Raw genomic sequence first — 20,583 nt, 5'->3', positions numbered from 1 at the left:
TTATCCAGTGGCCGTGCAATGGTCGTAAATGTGAAAAATGGTCACAAGTCACTTTTTTCAGTAACCTGGCATGGTCACTAAATGAACTGTTGTAAGTCAAGGACTAGCCAACATATCCCTTGAAGATTGCTGCTAGAGGAGAACTTCCTTCGCTCGGAGCCTGTCCCAGCCACAGAGGGAGGAGAAGACTTTTAGCATCAACTTTTTCAGTTTACCTGAAAAAAATATTGTTGCCTCTTTAGACGGAAGTCCCATCATTCCAAAACAGGTAGAAGAGAATTTCTGTAACTAAGAGTTGATCTGGAATTGGCGTTTTCTGAGCTTGTTTGTTTTCTTTCAGACATTTCATTACCCATATAGGTAACATCATCAGTCCTAGAAGGTAATGAGATTTGTGGGAAGGGGGGAGGAGGAGGAAGAGGAGGACTGTGGGATCCTTGGCTATCTCTGAGCTTGCTTGTTTTCTTTCAGACATTTCATTACCCATATAGGTAACATCATCAGTCCTAGGAGGTAGTGAGATTTGTGGAGAAGAGGAGGGGGAGGAGGAGAACTGGGGTGCCCTCTCTGAGCTTGGTTGTTTTTTGAGCAAACATTTCATCACCCAAGTAATGGCATCAGTGCTAGAAGGGAGTGACGTTTCTTCCCTTTTTCTACATAGCAACTTGCCATGGCATTCTTGGTAAAGCTGTGGCTTTTTCCTTGGCGTTCCTTGACTCTAGGGCATTGGTTTCTGCTCATTTGTTTGTCTGGTGTTAATCCCTGCTTATCTGGGTGTGGGCTGGTGGAGAGGATGTGCAAAATCACTAAAGAGCAAACCCCACTCCCTTCTAGCACTGGTGATGTTACCTAGTTGGGTAAAAGAATGTCTGAATGCAAACAGACAACCAAGCTCAGAGGCTACAGACCACTTTACTTCACTGGAAGAGCCGAGGTGGCGCAGTGGTTAAATGCAGCGCTGCAGGCTACTTCAGCTGACTGCAGTTCTGCAGTTCGGCTGTTCAAATCTCACCGGCTCAGGGTTGACTCAGCCTTCCATCCTTCCGAGGTGGGTGAAATGAGGACCCGGATTGTTGTTGGGGGCGATATGCTGACTCTGTAAACCGCTTAGAGAGGGCTGAAAGCCCTATGAAGCGGTATATAAGTCTAACTGCTATTGCTATTGCTATTTACAGCCCGGTGACCTAGAGCTATGCTCCCTGATGGATGGAGTTAATTCCAGACTTAACTGTAGCTGTTTTGTTCAGATTTATATCCTGTTTTTCCTTTACACAAATGGATTTTTTTTCTTCTATTCCCAGTAAATTGAGGGATGGTTAAATGTGAGACTCACCTTTTATTAATCTGCCTACTGGGATTTCATAGTTGATTGTCTCACTTCTGAAGTCTTCAAATAATCCTTGGATGAGGAATGGATGATAATCGGTTCACGAGGAAAACATCGGAACTCAGCCAGAAAGCTCCAAATAATGTATTCATCCATTGCTTTGATCTATCTCTTTCACCCCCAACCCCCCCAACCCTTCCAGGCTTTTGAACAACAACTTACTGAAGCACATAGCACAAAATTCCTTTGAAGGGCTTAAGAAGCTGAAATACCTGTGAGTATTGATCTTTCCACAGCTTTTGATATTCTCTAAAAATCAATGTTTTTCAAACTTGGCAGCTTTAAGATGGGGGGACTTCAACTCCCAGAATTCCCCAGCAAACTGGGCCAATCACCAGGAGATGGTGAATTCTAGTCAAGCCCTAGCTGAGTGAGTTCTGGTGAGTTCTAGTCCCACATTAGGCATGAAATTTGGTTGGGTAACTTTGAGCCAGTTTCTAGGAGACTGTGAGTTCTAGTACTACCTTAGACATGAAAACTACCTGGGTGATTTTGAGCCAGTCTCCAGGAGACTGTGAGTTCTAGTTCTGCCTTAGACATGAAAACCACCCGGGTGACTTTGAGCCAGTCTCTAGGAGACTGTGAGTTCTAGTACCACCTTAGACATGGAAGAACTTAGAGTGCGTGGCTTTTGGGCGAATTCCCAAGTGATGGTGAGTTGTAGTTCCACCTTAGGCATAAAAGCCAGCTGAGTGACTTTGGGCCAGTCACTGTCACTCAGCCCAACCCACCTCACAGGGTTGTTGTTGAGGGGGAAATAAAAGGAGGAAGGAGTATTAGGCCTGTTTGCTGCCCTGAGTTATTCTAATCCTAATTCTTCCCTTTCTCTCTCTCTCTCTCTCTCTCTCTCTCTTTTCCAAGTTACCTTTACAAGAATGAAATCCAAAGAATTCAGAGCGAGGCTTTCAAGGGGCTGCATTCTCTGGAACAGCTGTAAGTTGGGGCCAAACATTTGGTTAGCAAATTGCACAGAGACCGATGGAATTTCCTCTCTGGGTTTTAGCCATGCAAACCCCCCATCTCTCTTGCCTCCCTCCTTCCCTCCCTCCCAAAAATAACAAATGCAAGTTGTTCTTAAAAAATATTTGGCTGGCCAAGATGACTGTGAATCTTGGCAAGAGTTCGTTAGGAGAAGATAAAACAGCACCAAAGAGTTGGGTTTTTTTTTTTGCAAAAAGATGGAGACTTAGCCCTCATCTCGCCTCCTCCCTTTAGAGCAGCGGTGTCAAACTCAATTTCACTGAGGGTGGCATCAGGGTCGTGTTTGACCTCGGGTGGCATGGCGGGCTTTGGGCAGTTGGTGGGATTCAAATAACTCAACAACCAGTTTTCTGCCCTAATGATCAGCTGTGTGGGTAGCACTCTGCCTCCGGGATTCCCCGGGGAGCAAAAAGGGCTGCTGCAGGAGGCTATGCCTCACCCGTCCCCCTGCACCCCGTTTTGGGCCTCGTAGGTCTCCATGCACTTACCTGGGAGCCAAAACGCGGCACATGGGGACTCCCGGGAGGGGCAGGGCCAGCCAGCAATTTAACAATCGGTTCTTCCGAACTGGCTTAAACCAGCTGAATCCCAACACTGGATTTGGGGTGTATGTGGCCAGAGTTGGCGTGGTCTGCTCGATGTCGATCATGTCGGAGGCCCCTGTGTGGTGGCCAAGTGCTAAGGGCAGGATTTCCCTGAGATCCTCCCCCACTCTCATGATAATCTTCCTTCCTTCTTCTTTTTCTTTCCCTCTTCCTTCTCCTTTCTCCTTCATTCCCCTTTCCTTATTTTTTTTCCTTCCTTGCTCTCTTCCCATTTTCCCATCTTTCCCTTTCCCTTTCTCCTTTTCTGTCCCTTCTTGCATGCTGACTCTGTAAACCGCTTAGAGAGGGCTGCAGAGCAGTGTAAAGCGGTATATAAATCTAAGTGCTAGGGCTATTGCTACGCTCAAATGCAAAAGGGGAAACATTTCTCCTTTTGTTTTCTTTTTAGTTTATTTGCTAGCATTCTGCCAGCGAAAACAGAGCTCGGGGGGGGGGGTGTCACGCATGGCTCCTGAGCTCTGTTTTTGCTGGCAGAGGGTTGCAGGAGGCCATCACAGCCAAAGAAATGGGGCGCGGGGGAGGCGCAATAGGCCCCCCGAGCTCCGTTTTTGCTGGCAGAGGCACCATCGGGCAGTGTTTTACTGCTTCCAGGCTGGCCCCAAGGGCACGAAGTAACCACCCCACAGGCCGGATCCTTGAGTTTGACACCCCTGCTTTAGAGAATTCCATGCTGTGTCTTCTTTAGTTGTGTAGCCTGGGTTGTACATCGATATATCCTTAGATGTATTTATAAACATCTACAGGTAGTCCTCATCTTACAACAATTCATTTAGCAACCGTTTGAAGTTTCAACACACTGGGGGGGAAAAGGGACTTAGGACCGCTTTTCATGCTGATGACCTTTGCAGCAATTCCCCGTGGTCATGTGATCAAAATCCAGATGCTGGGCAACTGGCTCGTATTTATGACGGCTGCAGTGTCCTGGGATGATGTAAACCCCCTTTTGCGACCTTCAGTGAGTCAATGGGGAAGCCAGATCCCCTTAAGAACCGAGGTGCCTTCCAACTCTGTTATTCTATTCCAATGATGGCGAACTTTTTCGGCACCGAGTGCCCAGACCACAATGTGTGTGAATGTGCATGTATGTGTGCATGCCGGAGCACTGGAAACCCGAAGACCAGCTGGCTGTCATGTGCATGCCTGTTTTTGGCCACTTTTGGGACTGTTTGGGGGGCTGTTTTCAGGCTGTGTTTCGGGCTGTTTTCTAGCTGGTTTTTGGACCAAAACCAGCTTGAAAAATGGCCTGAAGGTTCCCTGAAAAACAGTCTGGAAAATGGCCCCAAAACAGGCCGTTTTCCAAGCTGTTTTTCAGTGAATTTTCAGACCTTTTTTCAAGCCTGTTTTTGACTTAAAAATGGCTTGGAAAACAGCCAAAAAACAGGCCATTTTCCAGGGAATTTTCAGGCCTTTTCTCGAGCCATATCACCCCAAAAAAGGCCAGAAAACAGCCCCCAAAATGGCCACATGCATGCCGTAAAACCAGAAGAGCAGCTGGCAATGGCACGCGTGCCCACAGAGAAGGCGCTGAGTTCCACCTCTGGCACGCATGGTTCATCATGGTTCTATTCTATTATTTTTGATTTTCCGTTGTAGGAACAGCTTTTGATTCAGGTCCTAAAACAGACACCTTCCCTTTGCTCAAATCCATCTCAGTAAAACTGAGCCGCTTAATGGGAGCCTCAAATATCTTTTTGGATGGAAACAGGAAAAAGACAAAGAAGAAGTTAGGAGAAAGGAGAAGAAAAATGATTAAAAGTGGAATTCTTGAGAGCCCAAGAGAAAAGGGATAAAAGAGGAAGAAGGGGGGAAAGAGTTGTATTAGTAGATTAAAGGGAATAAGTAATAGGATTGGTATTGTTATGCAACTAATTAAGAAATGGAGAAATTATAGCATATTGTTAATTGTGGAAAAAATTGAAAGAAATGCTCTCTGTGTTAAAACTTAATTAGAGGATATATATTTATAGTAAAATAGACCCATGGAGAAATAGGAAACAATAATTTGGTGTAATTTTTGAAGGGGCAAATTGAAGAGATGGTTTATGTATTAAGAAGAAATAGAAGTATAAAAATGGAAAATAATGGAAGAAAAGAATTTGGCTGAAACAAAGCTACGATGTAAAAAATGGATGATGTAAATGAGAGGATGTAAGGGGGAAGATCCGCTCAACACCTTGTTTCTATAATATGTGTAAATTTGTATTAAAAAAGAAAAAACTTTGGATTTAAAAAAAAAATACATTTTTCGATGGTGATCGGATTCTGGAAAAACGCTTGCACTGATCTCACTGTTTTTCCTAAATCCCTCCACCCATTTGTGAGTCATCCGGTGCAGCTCTCTTATCACACATCCAACTCAACGTGCAATGAATGGTCAATTCAACACTTTAACACATGTCAAAATGCATCAGAAGGGCTAAGAAAACTCCAGAATGCTGGATGTGTTACATTCATGGCTAGAAAAACTAAACAATTGTGTTGGAATCGAAGGATCTGTCCGCGATAATCAGGCAATATTGGAGAAGAGAAAGACTTCTAGTTGTTGCAGCCTAGATAACAATTGTTTTTTTTCTGGGTCTGTAGCAGTGGTGGGTTTCAAAAATTGTTTGAACCTACTCTGTGGGTGTGGCCTCCTTTGTGGGAGTGGCTTGCCGCCCATGTGACCGGATGGGAGTGGCTTGCCGCCCATGTGACTGGATATGAAGATGCCGACGACACTTGTCAGAACCACCTTAAATTACCTCACACACAGCACTGGCCTGCATAAGAACATGATGTAAACTTGTTTTTTAAAAGGCATCTTTGGTTTGCGTTAAAACAACTTCAACACACGCAATGTTCTGATTGCACCACAAACGCAGTAGTCATCCTTACCTTCCACAGAGGCCCTGCGTTTTATAAATATGAGCATGTTAGTGTAGAATAATCATATCCAAGGACCAGTGGTGGGTTTCAAAATTTTTTGGAATCTCTTCTGTAGGTGTGGCCTGCTTTCCGGGTCTACTGGTGGAACCTCTTCTAACCGGTTCGGTAGATTTGACGAACCGGTTCTACCGAATAGGCGCAAACTGGTAGGAACCCACCTCTGGTCTGTAGTAGCAACGTGACAGGGAAATTCAGTTGTTTTGAGGAACACATTTTTACACCAATAGAGAAAACTTTGAATTTCTGACTTTCTTGTTGCTAATTAAGTTTTCAAACCACCATATACAGATAGTCCTTGACTTACAACCACAATTACGTCCCAAGTTACCCTTGCTAAGCGAGACAACTGTTAAGTGAATTTTTCCCCATTTTACGACCTTTCTTGCCACAATTGTTAAGCGAATTGTTCAGTTAGCAACACCGTTGTTAAGTGACTCTGGCTTCTCCTTTGACTCTGCTTATCAGAAAGTCGCAAAACGGGATCCCGTGACCCTAGAACACTGCAACCGTCATAAATACGAGCCAGTTGCCAAGCTGCTGAATTTGGATCATGTGACCATGGGGATGAAGCAACGGTTTTAAGTGTGAAAAGCGGCCATAAATTTTCAGTGCCGTGGTAACTTCAAATGGTCACTAAATGAGGGCTATCTGTATATTGTACCCCACTCCGGAATCCCCATTCTGAGGAAGAGGGATGGTTAAGATATATGAAATGTAAATAAATAAATACTTACTTGTGGTTTAGTTAAGCAGCCTAACTTTGGAAATTAATTAACCCTTCTGTTTCTTTATTTTTTGTCCCTTGTCATACCAGCTACCTGCATTTTAACAACCTTGAAAATTTGGAAGTGGGAACTTTTAATGACCTACCCAAGCTGGAAAGACTGTAAGTGGTGAAGTGATGGACAATAAATTGGTAATAACTTTTGCTCATGCAGATTTCATGTAGATTCCAAAGGGATGCTGATTTTTAACAAGGCAGCCAATGGCCTGCTTCACCAGGTGCCCTGAAATCTAGATTATTAGTAATTTATTAGAAAGCTGAACTGACTGAATTTGTCTCATATTTTACAACAGGAAGCCTTGGTTTCATGTAACCCACAGTGCCAAAAATGGAATAAACCACAGTGTGATTCTTATTTTACACTATACGTGTAAGGGACTTTCTGTTAATGGAGGTGGAACCACTCCATGGTTTTCTCCATAAGCCCAGGGTTTTTCACAGATCTTCTGCAGCTGAAGGCATTTTTGGCTCAGCTTGGAGCTGGAGCAACTTTTCTTCCTCCTCCTCCTTCCCCTCCTCTTCTTCCTCCTCCTTCTCCTCCTCCTCTCATGTTCCTTCTTCTCCTCTTCCCTTCTTCCTTCCTTTTTCTTTCTTTTCCTCCTCCTCTTCTTCTTCTCTCCTCTTCTTCCTTCCTTTTTCTTCCTTCTCCTCTTCCTCTTTTCTTCTTCCTCTTTTTCTTCCTCTTTTCATCCTCCTCCCATTTCTTCTTCCTTCCTTTTTCCTTTTCCTCCTTCCCCTCTTCTGCCTCCTCCTCCTCCTCTTGTTCTTTCTTCTTCTCCTTCCCCTCCTCCACTTCTTCCTCCTCCTCTTCTTCTTCCTCCTCCTGTTCCTTCTACCTTCCTTTTTCCTTCTCCATTTCCTCCTCTTCATTTTCTTCTTCTTTTTTCTCTTTCTTCTCTTCCTCCTCCTCCTGTTCCTTGTTCCTTCCTCCTTGTTTCTTCTTCTTCCTTCTCCTCCTCCTGTTCCTTGTTCCTTCCTCCTCCTTTCTTCCTCCTCTTCCTCCTCTTCTTCCTCCTCCTGTTCCTTGTTCCTTCCTCCTTCTTTCTTCTTCCTCCTTCTTCCTTCTCCTCCTGTTCCTTGTTCCTTCCTCCTTTCTCCTTCTTCCTTCTCCCTTCTCCTCCACCGCCTCCTCTTCCTGTTGTGGGAGATTCAAAATTCTGGTCCGAATTAATTTCAGAGCTTCAGAGCTACATAGTATGAACTATATAGATATCTTGCTTAGAGAAGACCCACCAACCATAAACACTCAACTATGTGGGCCTACTTTTAATTTCCAAGTCTTTGATTGTTGCAGAAAATTAAGGGACTCAGACTTCGGAACCAAAAGAAGTAGTTTTTATTTGCGCAAAGGTTCAGAGCAAGGTAGCCAAAGCAGACATCTAAACATCTGAACAACCTTCTTATGGAGAAGCAAGTTCTTATATGTTCTTCAAAAGCAGCCAGACCTGGAAATGTACTATGTCAGCGTTAATTAGTCACATAATCTATACACTACTGTTACTATGCAAAAAGCAGATAAAGATCTTGGCCTCCTCTCCTAGATCGAGGTCACAGGTGACTTGCAAATAAGCATCTAAATTTCCGATAATGGGTTTGGGCTAAACTTTAGCTTGCACATGAGGCAGGTGTGAATTTTTTAATTTCCTGTTCTTCTACAAGTCTTAAAAGTTATTCCTTCTTTCTGTCTTGCCTCATTTCATGCCTTGTCTCACTCTTATGTCCTGCTTTACTTTATGTCCTGCCTCATGATGGTCACTCAACCACATTCTCTTTGTTGTCTCCAACACAGATTCTTGAACAACAACCGAATTTCTCAGATCCAGCCTGGAGCTATAGCTCAACTCGAATCTCTCAAACGCCTGTAAGTTAACAGCATTTTTAATCTAAGGATCAGGACAAATCCTCCTTCGGCAATCCAGGGGTTTAGTCCCTGATAAAAATGACTGGCCCTTAACCTTCCAAAAAACCAGATCACTGGGTACCCCTTACACATCCTTTCTCAACAAACTTTTCTTAACAGTTCTCACCCCCTGATCTCAGTTGGACAATATCATTATTTTGTTCAGAAGTGCCAGTTTAAAGCTGCTGGATTTTGCTCCTTAAGGTTATACAAAAGTCACAATAAGCCAGAGGTGGTATTCAGCAGGTTCTGACCAGTTCTGGAGAACCGGTAGCAGAAATTTTGAGTAGTTTGGAAAACCAGTAAATACCACCTCTGACTGGCCTTGCCCCCATCTATTCTCTGCCTCCTGAGTCCCAGGTGATCGGGAGGGAATGGAGATTTTGCAGTATCCTTCCCCTGTAATGAGAAGAGAATACAGATTTTGCAGTATCCTTCCCCTGGAGTGGGGAGGGAATGGAGATTTTGCAGTATCCTTCCCCAGGAGTGGGGAGGGAATGGGGATTTTGCAGTATCCTTCCCCTGGAGTGGGGAGAGAATGGGGATTTTGCAGTATCCTTCCCCTGGAGTGGGGAGAGAATGGAGATTTTGCAGTATCCTTCCCTTGGAGTGGGAAAGGAATGGGGATTTTGCAGTATCTTTCCCCAGGAGTGGGGAGGGAATGGGGATTTTGCAGTATCCTTCCCCAGGAGTGGGGAGGGAATGGGGATTTTGCAGTATCCTTCCCCTGGAGTGGGGAGAGAATGGGGATTTTGCAGTATCCTTCCCCTGGAGTGGGGAGAGAATGGAGATTTTGCAGTATCCTTCCCTTGGAGTGGGAAAGGAATGGGGATTTTGCAGTATCCTCCCCCAGCAGTGGGGAGGGAATGGGGATTTTGCAGTATCCTTCCCTTGGAGTGGGAAGGGAATGGGGATTTTGCAGTATCTTTCCCCAGGAGTGGGGAGAGAATGGAGATTTTGCAGTATCCTTCCCTTGGAGTGAGAAAGGAATGGGGATTTTGCAGTATCCTTCCCCAGGAGTGGGGAGAGAATGGAGATTTTGCAGTATCCTTCCCTTGGAGTGCGAAAGGAATGGGGATTTTGCAGTATCCTTCCCCTGAAGTGGGGAAGGAATAGAGATTTTGCAGTATCCTTCCCCTGGAGTGGGGAGGGAATGGGGATTTTACAGTATCCTTCCCCTGGAATGGAGAAGGAATAGAGATTTTGCAGTATCCTTCCCCCTGCCACGGCCACCAAGCCACACCTACAGAACTAATAGTAATAAATTTTGAATCCCACCACTGCAATAAGCCCTATAAGCCCAGGGGCAGGAAACACATTAATCTGTGTTTCTCAAGCTTGGCAACTTTAATCAGAATAGAGCTGGAAGGAAACTTGGAGGTCTTCTCGTCCAGCCCTCTGCTCAAGCAGGAGACCGGCCTATACCATTTCAGACAAGTGAATCCAATCTCTTCTTAAAAACTTCCAGGGTTGGAGCATCCACAATGTCTGAAGGGAAGCCGTTCCACTGATGAATTGTTCTAACTGTCAGGAAATTTCTTTGTAGTCCTGGATTGCTTCTCTCCTTGATTTGTTTCCACCCATTGCTCCTTGTCCTGCCTTTTGGTGCTTTGGATAACTGGTTGACTCCCTTCTTCTTTGTGGCAGCTCCTGAGATATTGGAATTCAGCTATCATGTCTTCAATGAAACCCACACACTTGAACCTGTGTGGACTTCAACTCCCAGAATTCCCCAGACTGAAACTGAACTCACACACCCCTAATTACTATCCAAGAAATACGAAATGTGAATTATTAAGTTCTAATAGTCCTTAGCTGGCTCAGTGGCTAAGATGCTGAGCTTGTTGATCAGAAAAGTTGGCAGTTCAGCGGTTCGAATCCCTAGCACCGCATAACGGAGTGAGCTCCTATTACTTGTCCCAGCTTCTGCCAACCTAGCAGTTCGAAAACACATAAAAATTCAAGTAGAAAAATAGGGACCACTTTTGATGGGAAGATAACAGCGTTCTGTGCGTCTTTGGCATTTAGTCCTGACGGCCACATGACCACGGAGACATCTTCGGACAGCGCTGGCTCTTTGGCTTTGAAACGGAGATGAGCACCGCCCCCTAGAGTTGGGAACGACTAGCACATACGTGCGTGGGGAACCTTTATCTTTACCTTTAATAGTCCTTACTTAGTCCTCACCAATCATTAATGATCAATCAGTGACCATTCAAAGTTACAATGAACCCCCAAAAGATACTTGTGAGCCAGTTCCGGACTTCCAATGACAGTACTCACCCCCATGGTCACATGACCACATTTTGGTTGCTTGGCTCTCTTTTTCATTCAGCTGCGGTCACATGACACGATTTGTGATGGTTTTTTTTCCCTGGAAACTGGCTGTTTTTTCACCAACAACCCCTCATAGGCATGCATTGATTTATTTAGTTTATAGTTTTATTGATTTGTATGCCGCCCACTCCTGAAGGACTCCGGGCGGCTTACAATAAAACAAGGGAGGGGAATAATACACAAACAACATTAAAATATACAACAGTCACAATCTCCAGGGGGCTGAATATTACGAGAGCCCCCCGGCCTGCTGGAGCAGCCAGGACTTAACAGCTTTGCGGAAGGCCGGGAGGGTAGTAAGGGTCCGGATCTCCACGGGGAGATCATTCCAGAGGGCTGGGGCTGCAACAGAGAAGGCTCTCCCCCAGGGAGTCGCCAGCCGACATTGGCTGGCAGATGGAATCCGGAGGAGACCTAACCTGTGTGATCGAATCGGTCTATGGGAGTGATCGGCCATCATATTTAATGGCCATCATATTCGCTTTACGAATGTGCTGGTTCTTTTTGCCACAAAAAGTCATAAAACTAGGTCAAAACATGTGGCTGCCTCAGCTTATGACTGTCATGACTTAGGATGGACATTCTCGGCTCTATTACAGTCGTTAAGTCAAGGACTATGTGTCAGCCTCAGATTAGGAAGCATATAAAACGTGATTTTGTGTCAGGTCCTTCAGCCGTTCAAAAGGACATTCCTTCTTGTTTGTTTACGTGATCAGAGCTCGATCTATGTAAACTTTGATGTGGAAATACGTTGCTGGTTGTGCTGGGTGGCTGTTTAGCCAAACCTTCTTTGAAAGCATTTTTGAAACGCTTTTCGGATTTGGAAATGAATTGTGCTTTAGTAAAAAGAGCGGAAAACGGCATGTTTGCCTCAGAGAACTGTCTAAAAATAAATATTTATGCAGGCAACTTCCCAAGAGACGAATGGAAGAGAAACGTAGATTATCTCAAACGATCCCTGAGCCAGGCATTGATCAGACTACTAATGCTGTGCCAATTTTATCCCCCCACCCCCCGGTTATTTGTTTTGATTTCACGAAGAAAGATACGGAAACTTGGAATGTCTCTCCCCCCGCCCCCCCAAGGAGAAGAACATGGTGGGGAAACATCTCACAAATGGGACATAGGTTTCTTGCCCTGTAAGGCAAGAAAGGGGACCGGGCTTTCATTTTGCATTCCTCTCACCAGTAGCCTACAACAGAGGTGTCAAACTCATAGCCTGTGGGCCCGATTTGTCACCGCGGTTTAGTCGGGCGCGGTTTTGTCGTTCGCCCTTTTGCCGGTGAATCGGCGAATCTATGGGCACCTATGGCATGCAGAGCCCTCTCTGCAGGCACACAAGCCGTTGCCCCAGCTTAGCTGCACTGTATATGTGCGCCCATCCCGCCTGCCAACTGATTTTCAGGTTGTCTGCCGTGCATGCATGAGACGGGGCGCATGGGCGAGACACGCACGCATGCGTGGGGGGTTACGTGCACAGGCGGGAACATGAGGGGTCCCCCTCACATGGCCCGTTTTTGGTCCCAGGAGACTGCAGGGAGGCCTACTAGGCCCAAAATGGGGTGTGGGGTGGGATGTCGTGCACACATTGAATTATGGGTGCAGACACGTGGATGCGGGCTGTTGCGTGTGCGCACTTTCGGCACACAACAACAAAAAGGTTAGCCCTCACTGCCCTAGTGATTTGCCCTGACGGTATTGATCAGGGTGGCCTTGGTGTTTCCCTGATCGACCTGTAGTTTGCTCTTCGCTTGTCTGGCAGATGACTTTCCTGTATCTGTAGTTCAACAGGAAGGACTGTTAACTCCTAAAGTCAACCCTTTTTCTTCCCCATCTGCCTCCTCCCAGGCGGCTGGATTCGAACGCCTTGCTCTGTGACTGTGACCTGATGTGGCTGGCAGAGCTGCTGAGGAAATATACCATACAGGGCAACACGCAAGCAGCTGCCACTTGCGAGAGCCCACCTGAATTACTGGGTCGTTCGGTCATCACCTTGACCACCCGAGAATTCAACTGCGGTGAGTGACATCATCCGATCCGCTGAACTATTGTATTCACTGTTTTTCCTGACTGCACAGCATACTTCACGCCTTACTAGCACTGATGATGTTACCTAGTTGGGTAGTGAAACAGTAGTAACAGTCTGCAAGAAAACAAGCAAGCTCAGCGGCCGCTAAGTACCCCATAGTTGGCGTTGGCATCCTCCTCCCTCATTCCCTTCTAGCACTGATGATGTTAGATATTTGGGTAATGAAAGGTCTGTAAGAAAATCATGAAGCTCAGAGAGCATCAAGGATCCCACAGTCATCGTCTGCCTCCTCCTCCTCCTCCTCCTCCTCCTCCTCCTCCTCCTCCTCCTCCTCCTCCTCCTCCTCCCCCCCCATTCCCTTCGAGCACTGATGATGTTAGATATTTGGGTAACATTTGGCAACTGGCATGTATTTATGATGATTGCAATATCCTGGGGTCATGTGATCACCAGTTGTGACCTTCCCAGCCAATTCCCGGCAGGCCAAGTCAGTGGCGGAATCTGGACTCGCACTCTGACTGTGTGTTTTGCTTAACCACTGCAGTATTTCTCGTAACAACCACGGCAAAAAGGATGTAAAATAGGGTGCAACTCGCTTAACAACCACCTTGCTTTGCAACAGGAATTCTGTGGTGGTAAGTCAGTGATTACTTGCCTTGATTCATGTCCCAACAATCCCTGGGAGCAGTTAAGCAAATATTGACCTGGGTTTCTGGGCTGGGTTCAGACACTTGGCCGACTCTGACCCTTAATTAGCAAGTTTCTGGGTTCACATAAGATCTTTTGATTGAATGCCTGATTGAATGCACAAGTGAGAGTAGAATAATTGTAGGGAAACAGTGCCATCTAGAGGAAATTTATGGTTCTTACAAGACTGATGTCAGCTCTACAAGGTAGATCTGATCGGGAAATCAATTGCATGGGAAGCTAAAAATAACTTATTGAAATTGACTACAATAACAGAATCTTGCAAGTTAAGGCAATGGAATGGAATAGAGTAGAATAGAGTGGTGTAGAGTAGAGTAGAAAAGAAAAGAAATCTGGAAGACACCTTGGAGGTTTTCTAGTCCAGCCCCCTCCTCAAGCAGGAGACCCCGTACCATTACAGACAAGTGACAGACCAATCTCTTCTTTAAAACCTCCAGTGTTGAAGCGCCCACAACCTCTGGTGGCAAGCTGTTCCACTGGTTAATTATTCTCACTGTTGGGCAGATGAACAGCTTGCTTTCAGAAATGAATGAATGCCCACCTTCCTCCTCCTCCTCCTCCTATTTATATAACTGAATTAGAGGGCTGTTGGCCTGCGGAATAGGACAACTCACCATGGCCAACTCGCCATAGTCAAATCGCCTTAGACAACTTGCCGCAGGAAAACTCTCCGTTTCCAACTTGCTTTCAGGACAATTCAACCCGGGATAATTCAAGAAAAGGGCAAGTAGGATTGCAGCTCACCCCACCCTTGAGAACTTCTAACTTAAGAACTTCTCGAGCAATTCCGACAAATCACCCGTCCATTCCATTTGCTCATACTGTAAATGTCAGAAGAGCAACAAAGACGATTAGGGGAGTGGAGGCTAAAACATAGGAAGAACGGTTGCAGGAACTGGGTATGTCTTGTTCAAGAAAAAGGAGGACTACAGTAGAGGTGAATGAGACCCTGTTTCCCCCAAAATAAGACCTCCCGGGATAATAATCCCAATAGGGCTTTTGAGCGCATGCGTTAAAATAAGCCCTCCCCTGAAAATAAGCCCTCCCCTGAAAATAAGCCCTCCCCTGAAAATATTGCAATACAGCAGCAGCCATGAGGTGACCACCCTCGCCGCCTCCTGCACCTCAAAAATAATAAGACCCCCCCAAAAATAAGGCCAAGTGCTTATTTCAGGGGTCAAAAGAAAATAAGACCCTGTCTTATTTTCGGGAAAACACGGCGTTAGGGATGTAACCCTAGCCTTGGCTTGACAATGTATATAAGCCATGATTGTAACAAATGAATCTGTTACTTTAAATGCTAGAGAGAGGTACCGTATTTATCGGCGTATAACACGCAGTTTTAAAACTAAAATTGCAAGCTTAAACCCTGCCTGCGTGTTATACGCCGATACGCCGGGTCCCAAACTGCCTGCTCCAGCTGATTCACCGGCGCCCATGAAAGGAAGTTTTCTTCCCTACTGAAACAGAAGCCACAGCAGGAGAGCGAGGCTGCTGCCGGCCGTTTCACCTTGCGCAGCGAATTTGACTGGGTCCCGGGGCTTCTGCCGGGCGGCAGAAGCCCGGGAAGGCGAAAGGAAGTTTTCTTCCCTACTGAAACGGACGCTCTCCATGGATACTTTGACCTTCCTACAGTTGCTTTTCTGAGCAACTGGGAGACAGAAGGGACGCAATCTCCTTTCATTCTCCCTCTGCCTTATTCACTCGTTCGGGCAGCAGAGAACGGAAGAAAATTGCATAGCCAAGGACAAAGGAGCCTGCAGCCTCCTTCATTCAAATGTTCAGGCAGCGGGGATGGGGGGGGGGGGGCTTTCTCGCATGCCTTCTTTCTCTGAAGCGCTGCAAACCTTGGGATTGTGTAGCAGCCAAAGATCGCCTGGTTAAAAAGGAGGAAGAGGAGGCTCCACTAGTCCGGAGCCCATCCGCGGTGGCAGGGATCCCCCACACACATACACACACACACAAGGAGGGAGGAGAGACAGAGAGAGAGACAGACACACACAGAGAATGACAAGAGAGACAGAGAGAGGGAGGGGGGGAGATAGAGGTAAAGAGCCACACAGAGAGTGAGAGACAAACAGATACAGGGAGAGGGAGGGGGAGAGGGAGGGAGTGTTTATGCACAGAAGGAAGATTTAAAACTTCGGAGTGAATCCGGGAAGAGGGAAGAGATGGAGGACTGACTTTTCACTCCGATTTCTGAGCCCCCAGCTGTTAGTGACGGAGAAGGACGAAGGAAGAGATTGCATTTTTGTTAGGCTGAAAGAGCTGTGGCGTTTTAAAGAAGTCCCGTTCTTTTTATTTAAGCACGAAAGGAAAAATCTCCAAAAAGCCCGGGGCTTGCAAAGCATCACGGTCTCAGAGAATGCAAATGAAGGTGCTTATCTCCCTGCCCGGCTCGGAGTCATGCTGAGTCCTATTCAGAGGGCGGAGGGACGCTGTGCTTTTTTTTTTTTGTTTGTTTATGTTCTCACAACCATGCAAAGGTGGGTTTTGTGCTACAAGGATCTTTCTTTCTTTCTTTCCCTGTCTGCGGTTCCTTGCAGTTGCTTCGGTTTAAAGCACCGTTTCTCATTCCTTGCAAAACTGGGGCAGGACTGCCTCTCCTTGCAGCAGGCTCGGTTGCAAAATGTTTCCCTGATTTGGTTTATAAGTTCGCAGCAAGGCAATCCAACAAATAGGAAAGTTTTAATAAGATTTTCTGACTTTATTTGGTCTCTGCTGCCACCCCCAACCCCAACCCCTCCCAAGGAGAGAGTGGGAAGGAGAGGAAGGAAGGAGGGAGGGGGAAGGAAAAGAAGGGAGGGGGGAGAAGATGGAAGGAGAAAAGATGGAAAGAAGGAGGAAGATGGAAGAAGAAAGGAAGAAAAAGAAGAAGGGAGGGAGAAAAGAGGGAAGGAAGTGGGAAGAAAAGGGGAAGAGAGGGAAAGAGCAGAAAGACGAGGAGGATGAAGTTGATAGGCAAGAGGAAGGAGGAAGGAAGGAAGAAAGAAAAAGGGAGGGAGAGAGGAAAGAAGAAAAGATGGAACTAGAAAGGAAAGAAGGGAGGGAGGAAAGAGGAAGACAGGGAAAGAGCAGAAAGACAAAGGTGAAGGTAGATAGGCAGAAGGAAGGAAGAAATAGGAAGGAGGGAAGGTGAAAGGATGGAAGGAGGAAGGAACAGAAGCGAAGAGGAAGAGAGAAATGGAAAGAGCAGAAAGACAGAAAAGATAGATAGGTAAAAGAAAGGAAGTTGAAAGAATGGAAGGAGGAAGGAAGAGAAAAGGAGGAAGGGAGTGAGTGAGGAAAGAAGAGAGGATGGAAGGAGAAAGGAAGGAAGAGAAGAAAGTTTGCCTTTTAAGAGGAGTTAATGTTATAATTCATGTTCTAATGTTATAAATTTTAATCCAACATTAAGTTCCGAGCTTCCAAGTCATTTATTTTTAATGAAAAAAATTTTTACTCAAATTTTTGTGTTAAAATGGGGGGTGCGTGTTATACGCCGGTGCGTGTTATACGCCGATAAATACGGTAATTGGATGCTATTGCTTTAAGTAGCCATAAAAGGAGGAAGGAACTATTACGGTTTCTCCTGATGCTCCTGATTGTTCTTGATAGTTCCTGACTGTTACTGCATGAGCTGAGTATTTGGAGAGAAGACTGTGTATTGGATGGTGGCAGGTCTGTATAGTAGAGCAGTGTTTTTCAACCTTTTTTGTGCAAAGGCACACTTTTTTCATGAAAAAAATCACGAGGCACACCACCATTAGAAAATGTTAAAAAAAATTAACTCTGTGCCTATATTGACTATATATAAAGTAATTCTCCCACGGCACACCTTACACTATGTCACGGCACACTAGTGTGCCGCTGCACAGTGGTTGAAAAACACTGTAGTAGAGAGCCGAGGTGGCGCAGTGGTTAGGGTGTAGTACTGCAGGCCACTTCAGCTGACTGTGATCTGCAGCTCAGCGGTTCAAATCTCACCGGCTCAAAGTCGACTCAGCCTTCCATCCTTCCGAGGTGGGTGAAATGAGGACCCGGACTGTGGGGGCAAGTTGCTGACTCAATTTGCTAAAAAAAATTGTAAACCGCTTAGTGAGGGCTGAAAGCCCTATGAAGCGGTATATGTCTAATAAATAAATAAATAAATAAATAAATAAATAAATAAATAAATAAATAAATAAATAAATAAATAGTTACCTGTCTACATGGTGAATTGTGAGTTGAGCAACTGTAACTTCAACAAGACTGCTTATAGTCTGATTTTGAAGACTATCTATTCTATTTTTGTTAACACAAGTAAAGATATTCATTGTTTTACCTTCGGTGGCTGTGAGTGACTATTCAGCGACTTATTTGTTACTAACTTCTGCTGAAGAACTCTAGTCTCCTAACAGGGGTAGACGTAACACACGGTAGCTCTCTTCTAATATTTGAGAGGCTGCCGCAGAAAAGAGGGGGTCAAGCTGTTCTCCAAAGCACCAGAAGGCAAAACCAGAAGCATCGGATGGAAATCAATCAAGGAGAGAAGCAACCTAAAACTAAGGAGAAATTTCCTGACAGAACAATTAATCTATGGAATGACTTGCCCTCAGAGGTTGAGGGTGCTCCATCACTGGAGATTTATAAGAAGAAATTAGACAGGCATTTGTCTGAAATGGTAGAGGGTCTCCTACCTGATCAGGGGGTTGGACTAGAAGACCTCCAAGGTCCCTTCCAACTCTGCTATTCTTCCTGAGCAGAGGCTGACGATAGAAAACGAATGTAGGGGGTGAATTAAATCAGATCAGAGCTCAATTTAAGCTCATCTTAATTTACACCCTAAGGGCCTTAATCTGGATGTTGGCTGAAGAGGGACCGTTAGGAAACATTCATTGAAAACACCAAAGTCATGTATGACCTCCTTCAGCCTTTTGAAGGGTTGCCCTCCGTTTGTCTGTGTGTTTCAGAGAGCCCTCGCATCACAACTGAACCGCAAGACGTCGATGTTACTCTGGGCAACACCGTCTATTTCATCTGCCGTGCAGAGGGGAATCCGAAACCTAAGATTATCTGGCTTCACAACAAGTAAGTAAGATGGGCATGATGGCGGAAGCAGCGTCCCAGTCTGTGTCGGAAAGACCTTGGAAGATGGAGCCAAGAGACAGTCCCAAGGGAATGGTCAGATAAGAGATAACATAGCCCACAGTTGGGTAGGGAAAGGGGCAAGAGGCTCTACTGACCCTCCCTAGGTTCTTGAGCTGAAGAGTGGTGGGAGGATTGTACTTTCAGTGTTACAAGATTGGTGTCAGCGTCGCAGGGTAAAGCAGATAGAAATCATAACCAGATGAGTTCATTCTACTTAAATGTAAAGCTACACAGACAGAATCTTGCCGGTATGAAACTAGAATTCTACTTCTTCGTCTCCTTTACAGCCTGAGAAACTAGGGAAAGTCTCTTCCCAGAATCAAACCTGGCCCATTATTCAGCTGCAAGCTATGCTGTCTTGTTGTAACTTAAGTGTAGGCATGCATAGGTATGCTGGAACACTATGCGGATCAGCAGTAATGATTTACCATAAGGTCAATAATACAAACTGCTGACTCTGAAGCACTAAGTAGGGCAGAGGTCACAACCTGTTAACTCTCAGCACTAAGTAGGGCAGAGGTTACAACCTGCTGACTCTGAGTATTAAGTGGGGTCAGAAGTTTGCATGCTAGTAAAAGATTTACGGCATACAAATAAACTAAATCTGAAATCTGAAATCTGAAATTTGCTGACTATGGGCATTCTCTAGGGTCAGAGGTCTGTGTGGCAGTAAATGAGTTACCATATACCATAGACTTGTACAACCATGATTGGTCCACATAGACCTTGCAACTCCACCCTTTCTTTGTGTATGCTCAATAAAAGAGGCCTTCAGACATTGCTCTGAGTCGTCTCATCCCGAAGGGAACTCGTGTCCGTGTCTTCCTTCATCATTGGCCTCATGGGCGACCCGCGGAGAAATCGCACTGTCTCATATCTGATCATTCCCTTGGCAGCATTTTTTTGCTCAGTCCCTCAAGGTCTTTCTCGCATACCTTTACACGATCTAAGGTCAGGTGATGCGACCTTCCCAGCCGGCTTCCAACAAGTGAAGTCAATCGGGGAAGCCGGATTCACTTAACGACCTTATGATCCACTCGGCAATTGCAGTGATTCACTTAAAGACTGTGACAAAGAAGTCGCAAAACTCACGACCTTGCCTTGCTTAGCAATGGAAATTCTCATGCCAATTTTGGTCGTAAGTCAAGGGCTACATATTCCCACATTTGTGCACTAGTTTGACAATCTTAATGTCACTTAAATTGTCTTGGCTCATGTCTCCCTTGGATAAGTTGACAGCAGCCCTTTCCCCCCATCTCAGATTCAGATAGTTTCGATTGTTATCTGGGAGTAACACCACTTGTAGTCCAATCCTTCCCTAAATCAAAGACGGAATGAAGCTGGCTGCCATCTTCTTCTCTCTTTTTTTTGCACTGCAGCAACGAGATTGACATGAGGGATGATGGGCGGCTGAACCTGCTACAAGATGGCACATTGATGATCCAAGACACTAAAGAATCCGACAAGGGAATCTATCAGTGCCTGGCCAAGAACATTGTGGGCGAAGTGAAGACTCCTGAGGTTGCCCTGCGCTACTTCGGCATTCCTTGTAATGTCCTTCAGATAAATGAAGATCTTGTCCCTAGGTCTATATAGAACCAGATGGATAATCTCTTCCTGCTGGTTTTAGGATGGGGCCCTGAAATCCGGTCGTAGCATCTCACCTGCCTTATCTGTACGGGCTGATGAAACCGGACCAATTTGGGAAAGTTTGCAAACTCACCGTTGTTACGGGTGGGATTTGCGATCCCATAAAATGCAAATGAGTGAAAAACCAAAAGGGTTTTGAGTGAGTGAGTGAATGACGTGGCCAGGAGA

At 45.5% G+C, this 20,583-nt stretch overlaps 1 protein-coding gene across 1 annotated transcript in view; it reads left to right on the top strand.

Annotated features, from left to right (window-relative positions):
* The window catches only part of LOC116509616 (peroxidasin homolog), a 52,143-nt gene that overhangs the window by 2,908 nt on the left and 28,652 nt on the right, over positions 1-20,583 (top strand). The window contains exons 2-8 of the mRNA XM_032218848.1: positions 1,530-1,601; positions 2,249-2,320; positions 6,713-6,784; positions 8,472-8,543; positions 12,768-12,937; positions 18,588-18,705; positions 20,145-20,314. Of these exons, the coding sequence (XP_032074739.1) occupies positions 1,530-1,601; positions 2,249-2,320; positions 6,713-6,784; positions 8,472-8,543; positions 12,768-12,937; positions 18,588-18,705; positions 20,145-20,314 (746 nt within the window). The remainder of the gene's footprint in view (positions 1-1,529; positions 1,602-2,248; positions 2,321-6,712; positions 6,785-8,471; positions 8,544-12,767; positions 12,938-18,587; positions 18,706-20,144; positions 20,315-20,583) is intronic.

Source organism: Thamnophis elegans, chromosome 5 (assembly GCF_009769535.1).
Source record: "Thamnophis elegans isolate rThaEle1 chromosome 5, rThaEle1.pri, whole genome shotgun sequence".
Taxonomy (NCBI): Eukaryota; Metazoa; Chordata; class Lepidosauria; order Squamata; family Colubridae; genus Thamnophis; species Thamnophis elegans.
This window is presented reverse-complemented; position numbering and strand designations above follow the sequence as displayed.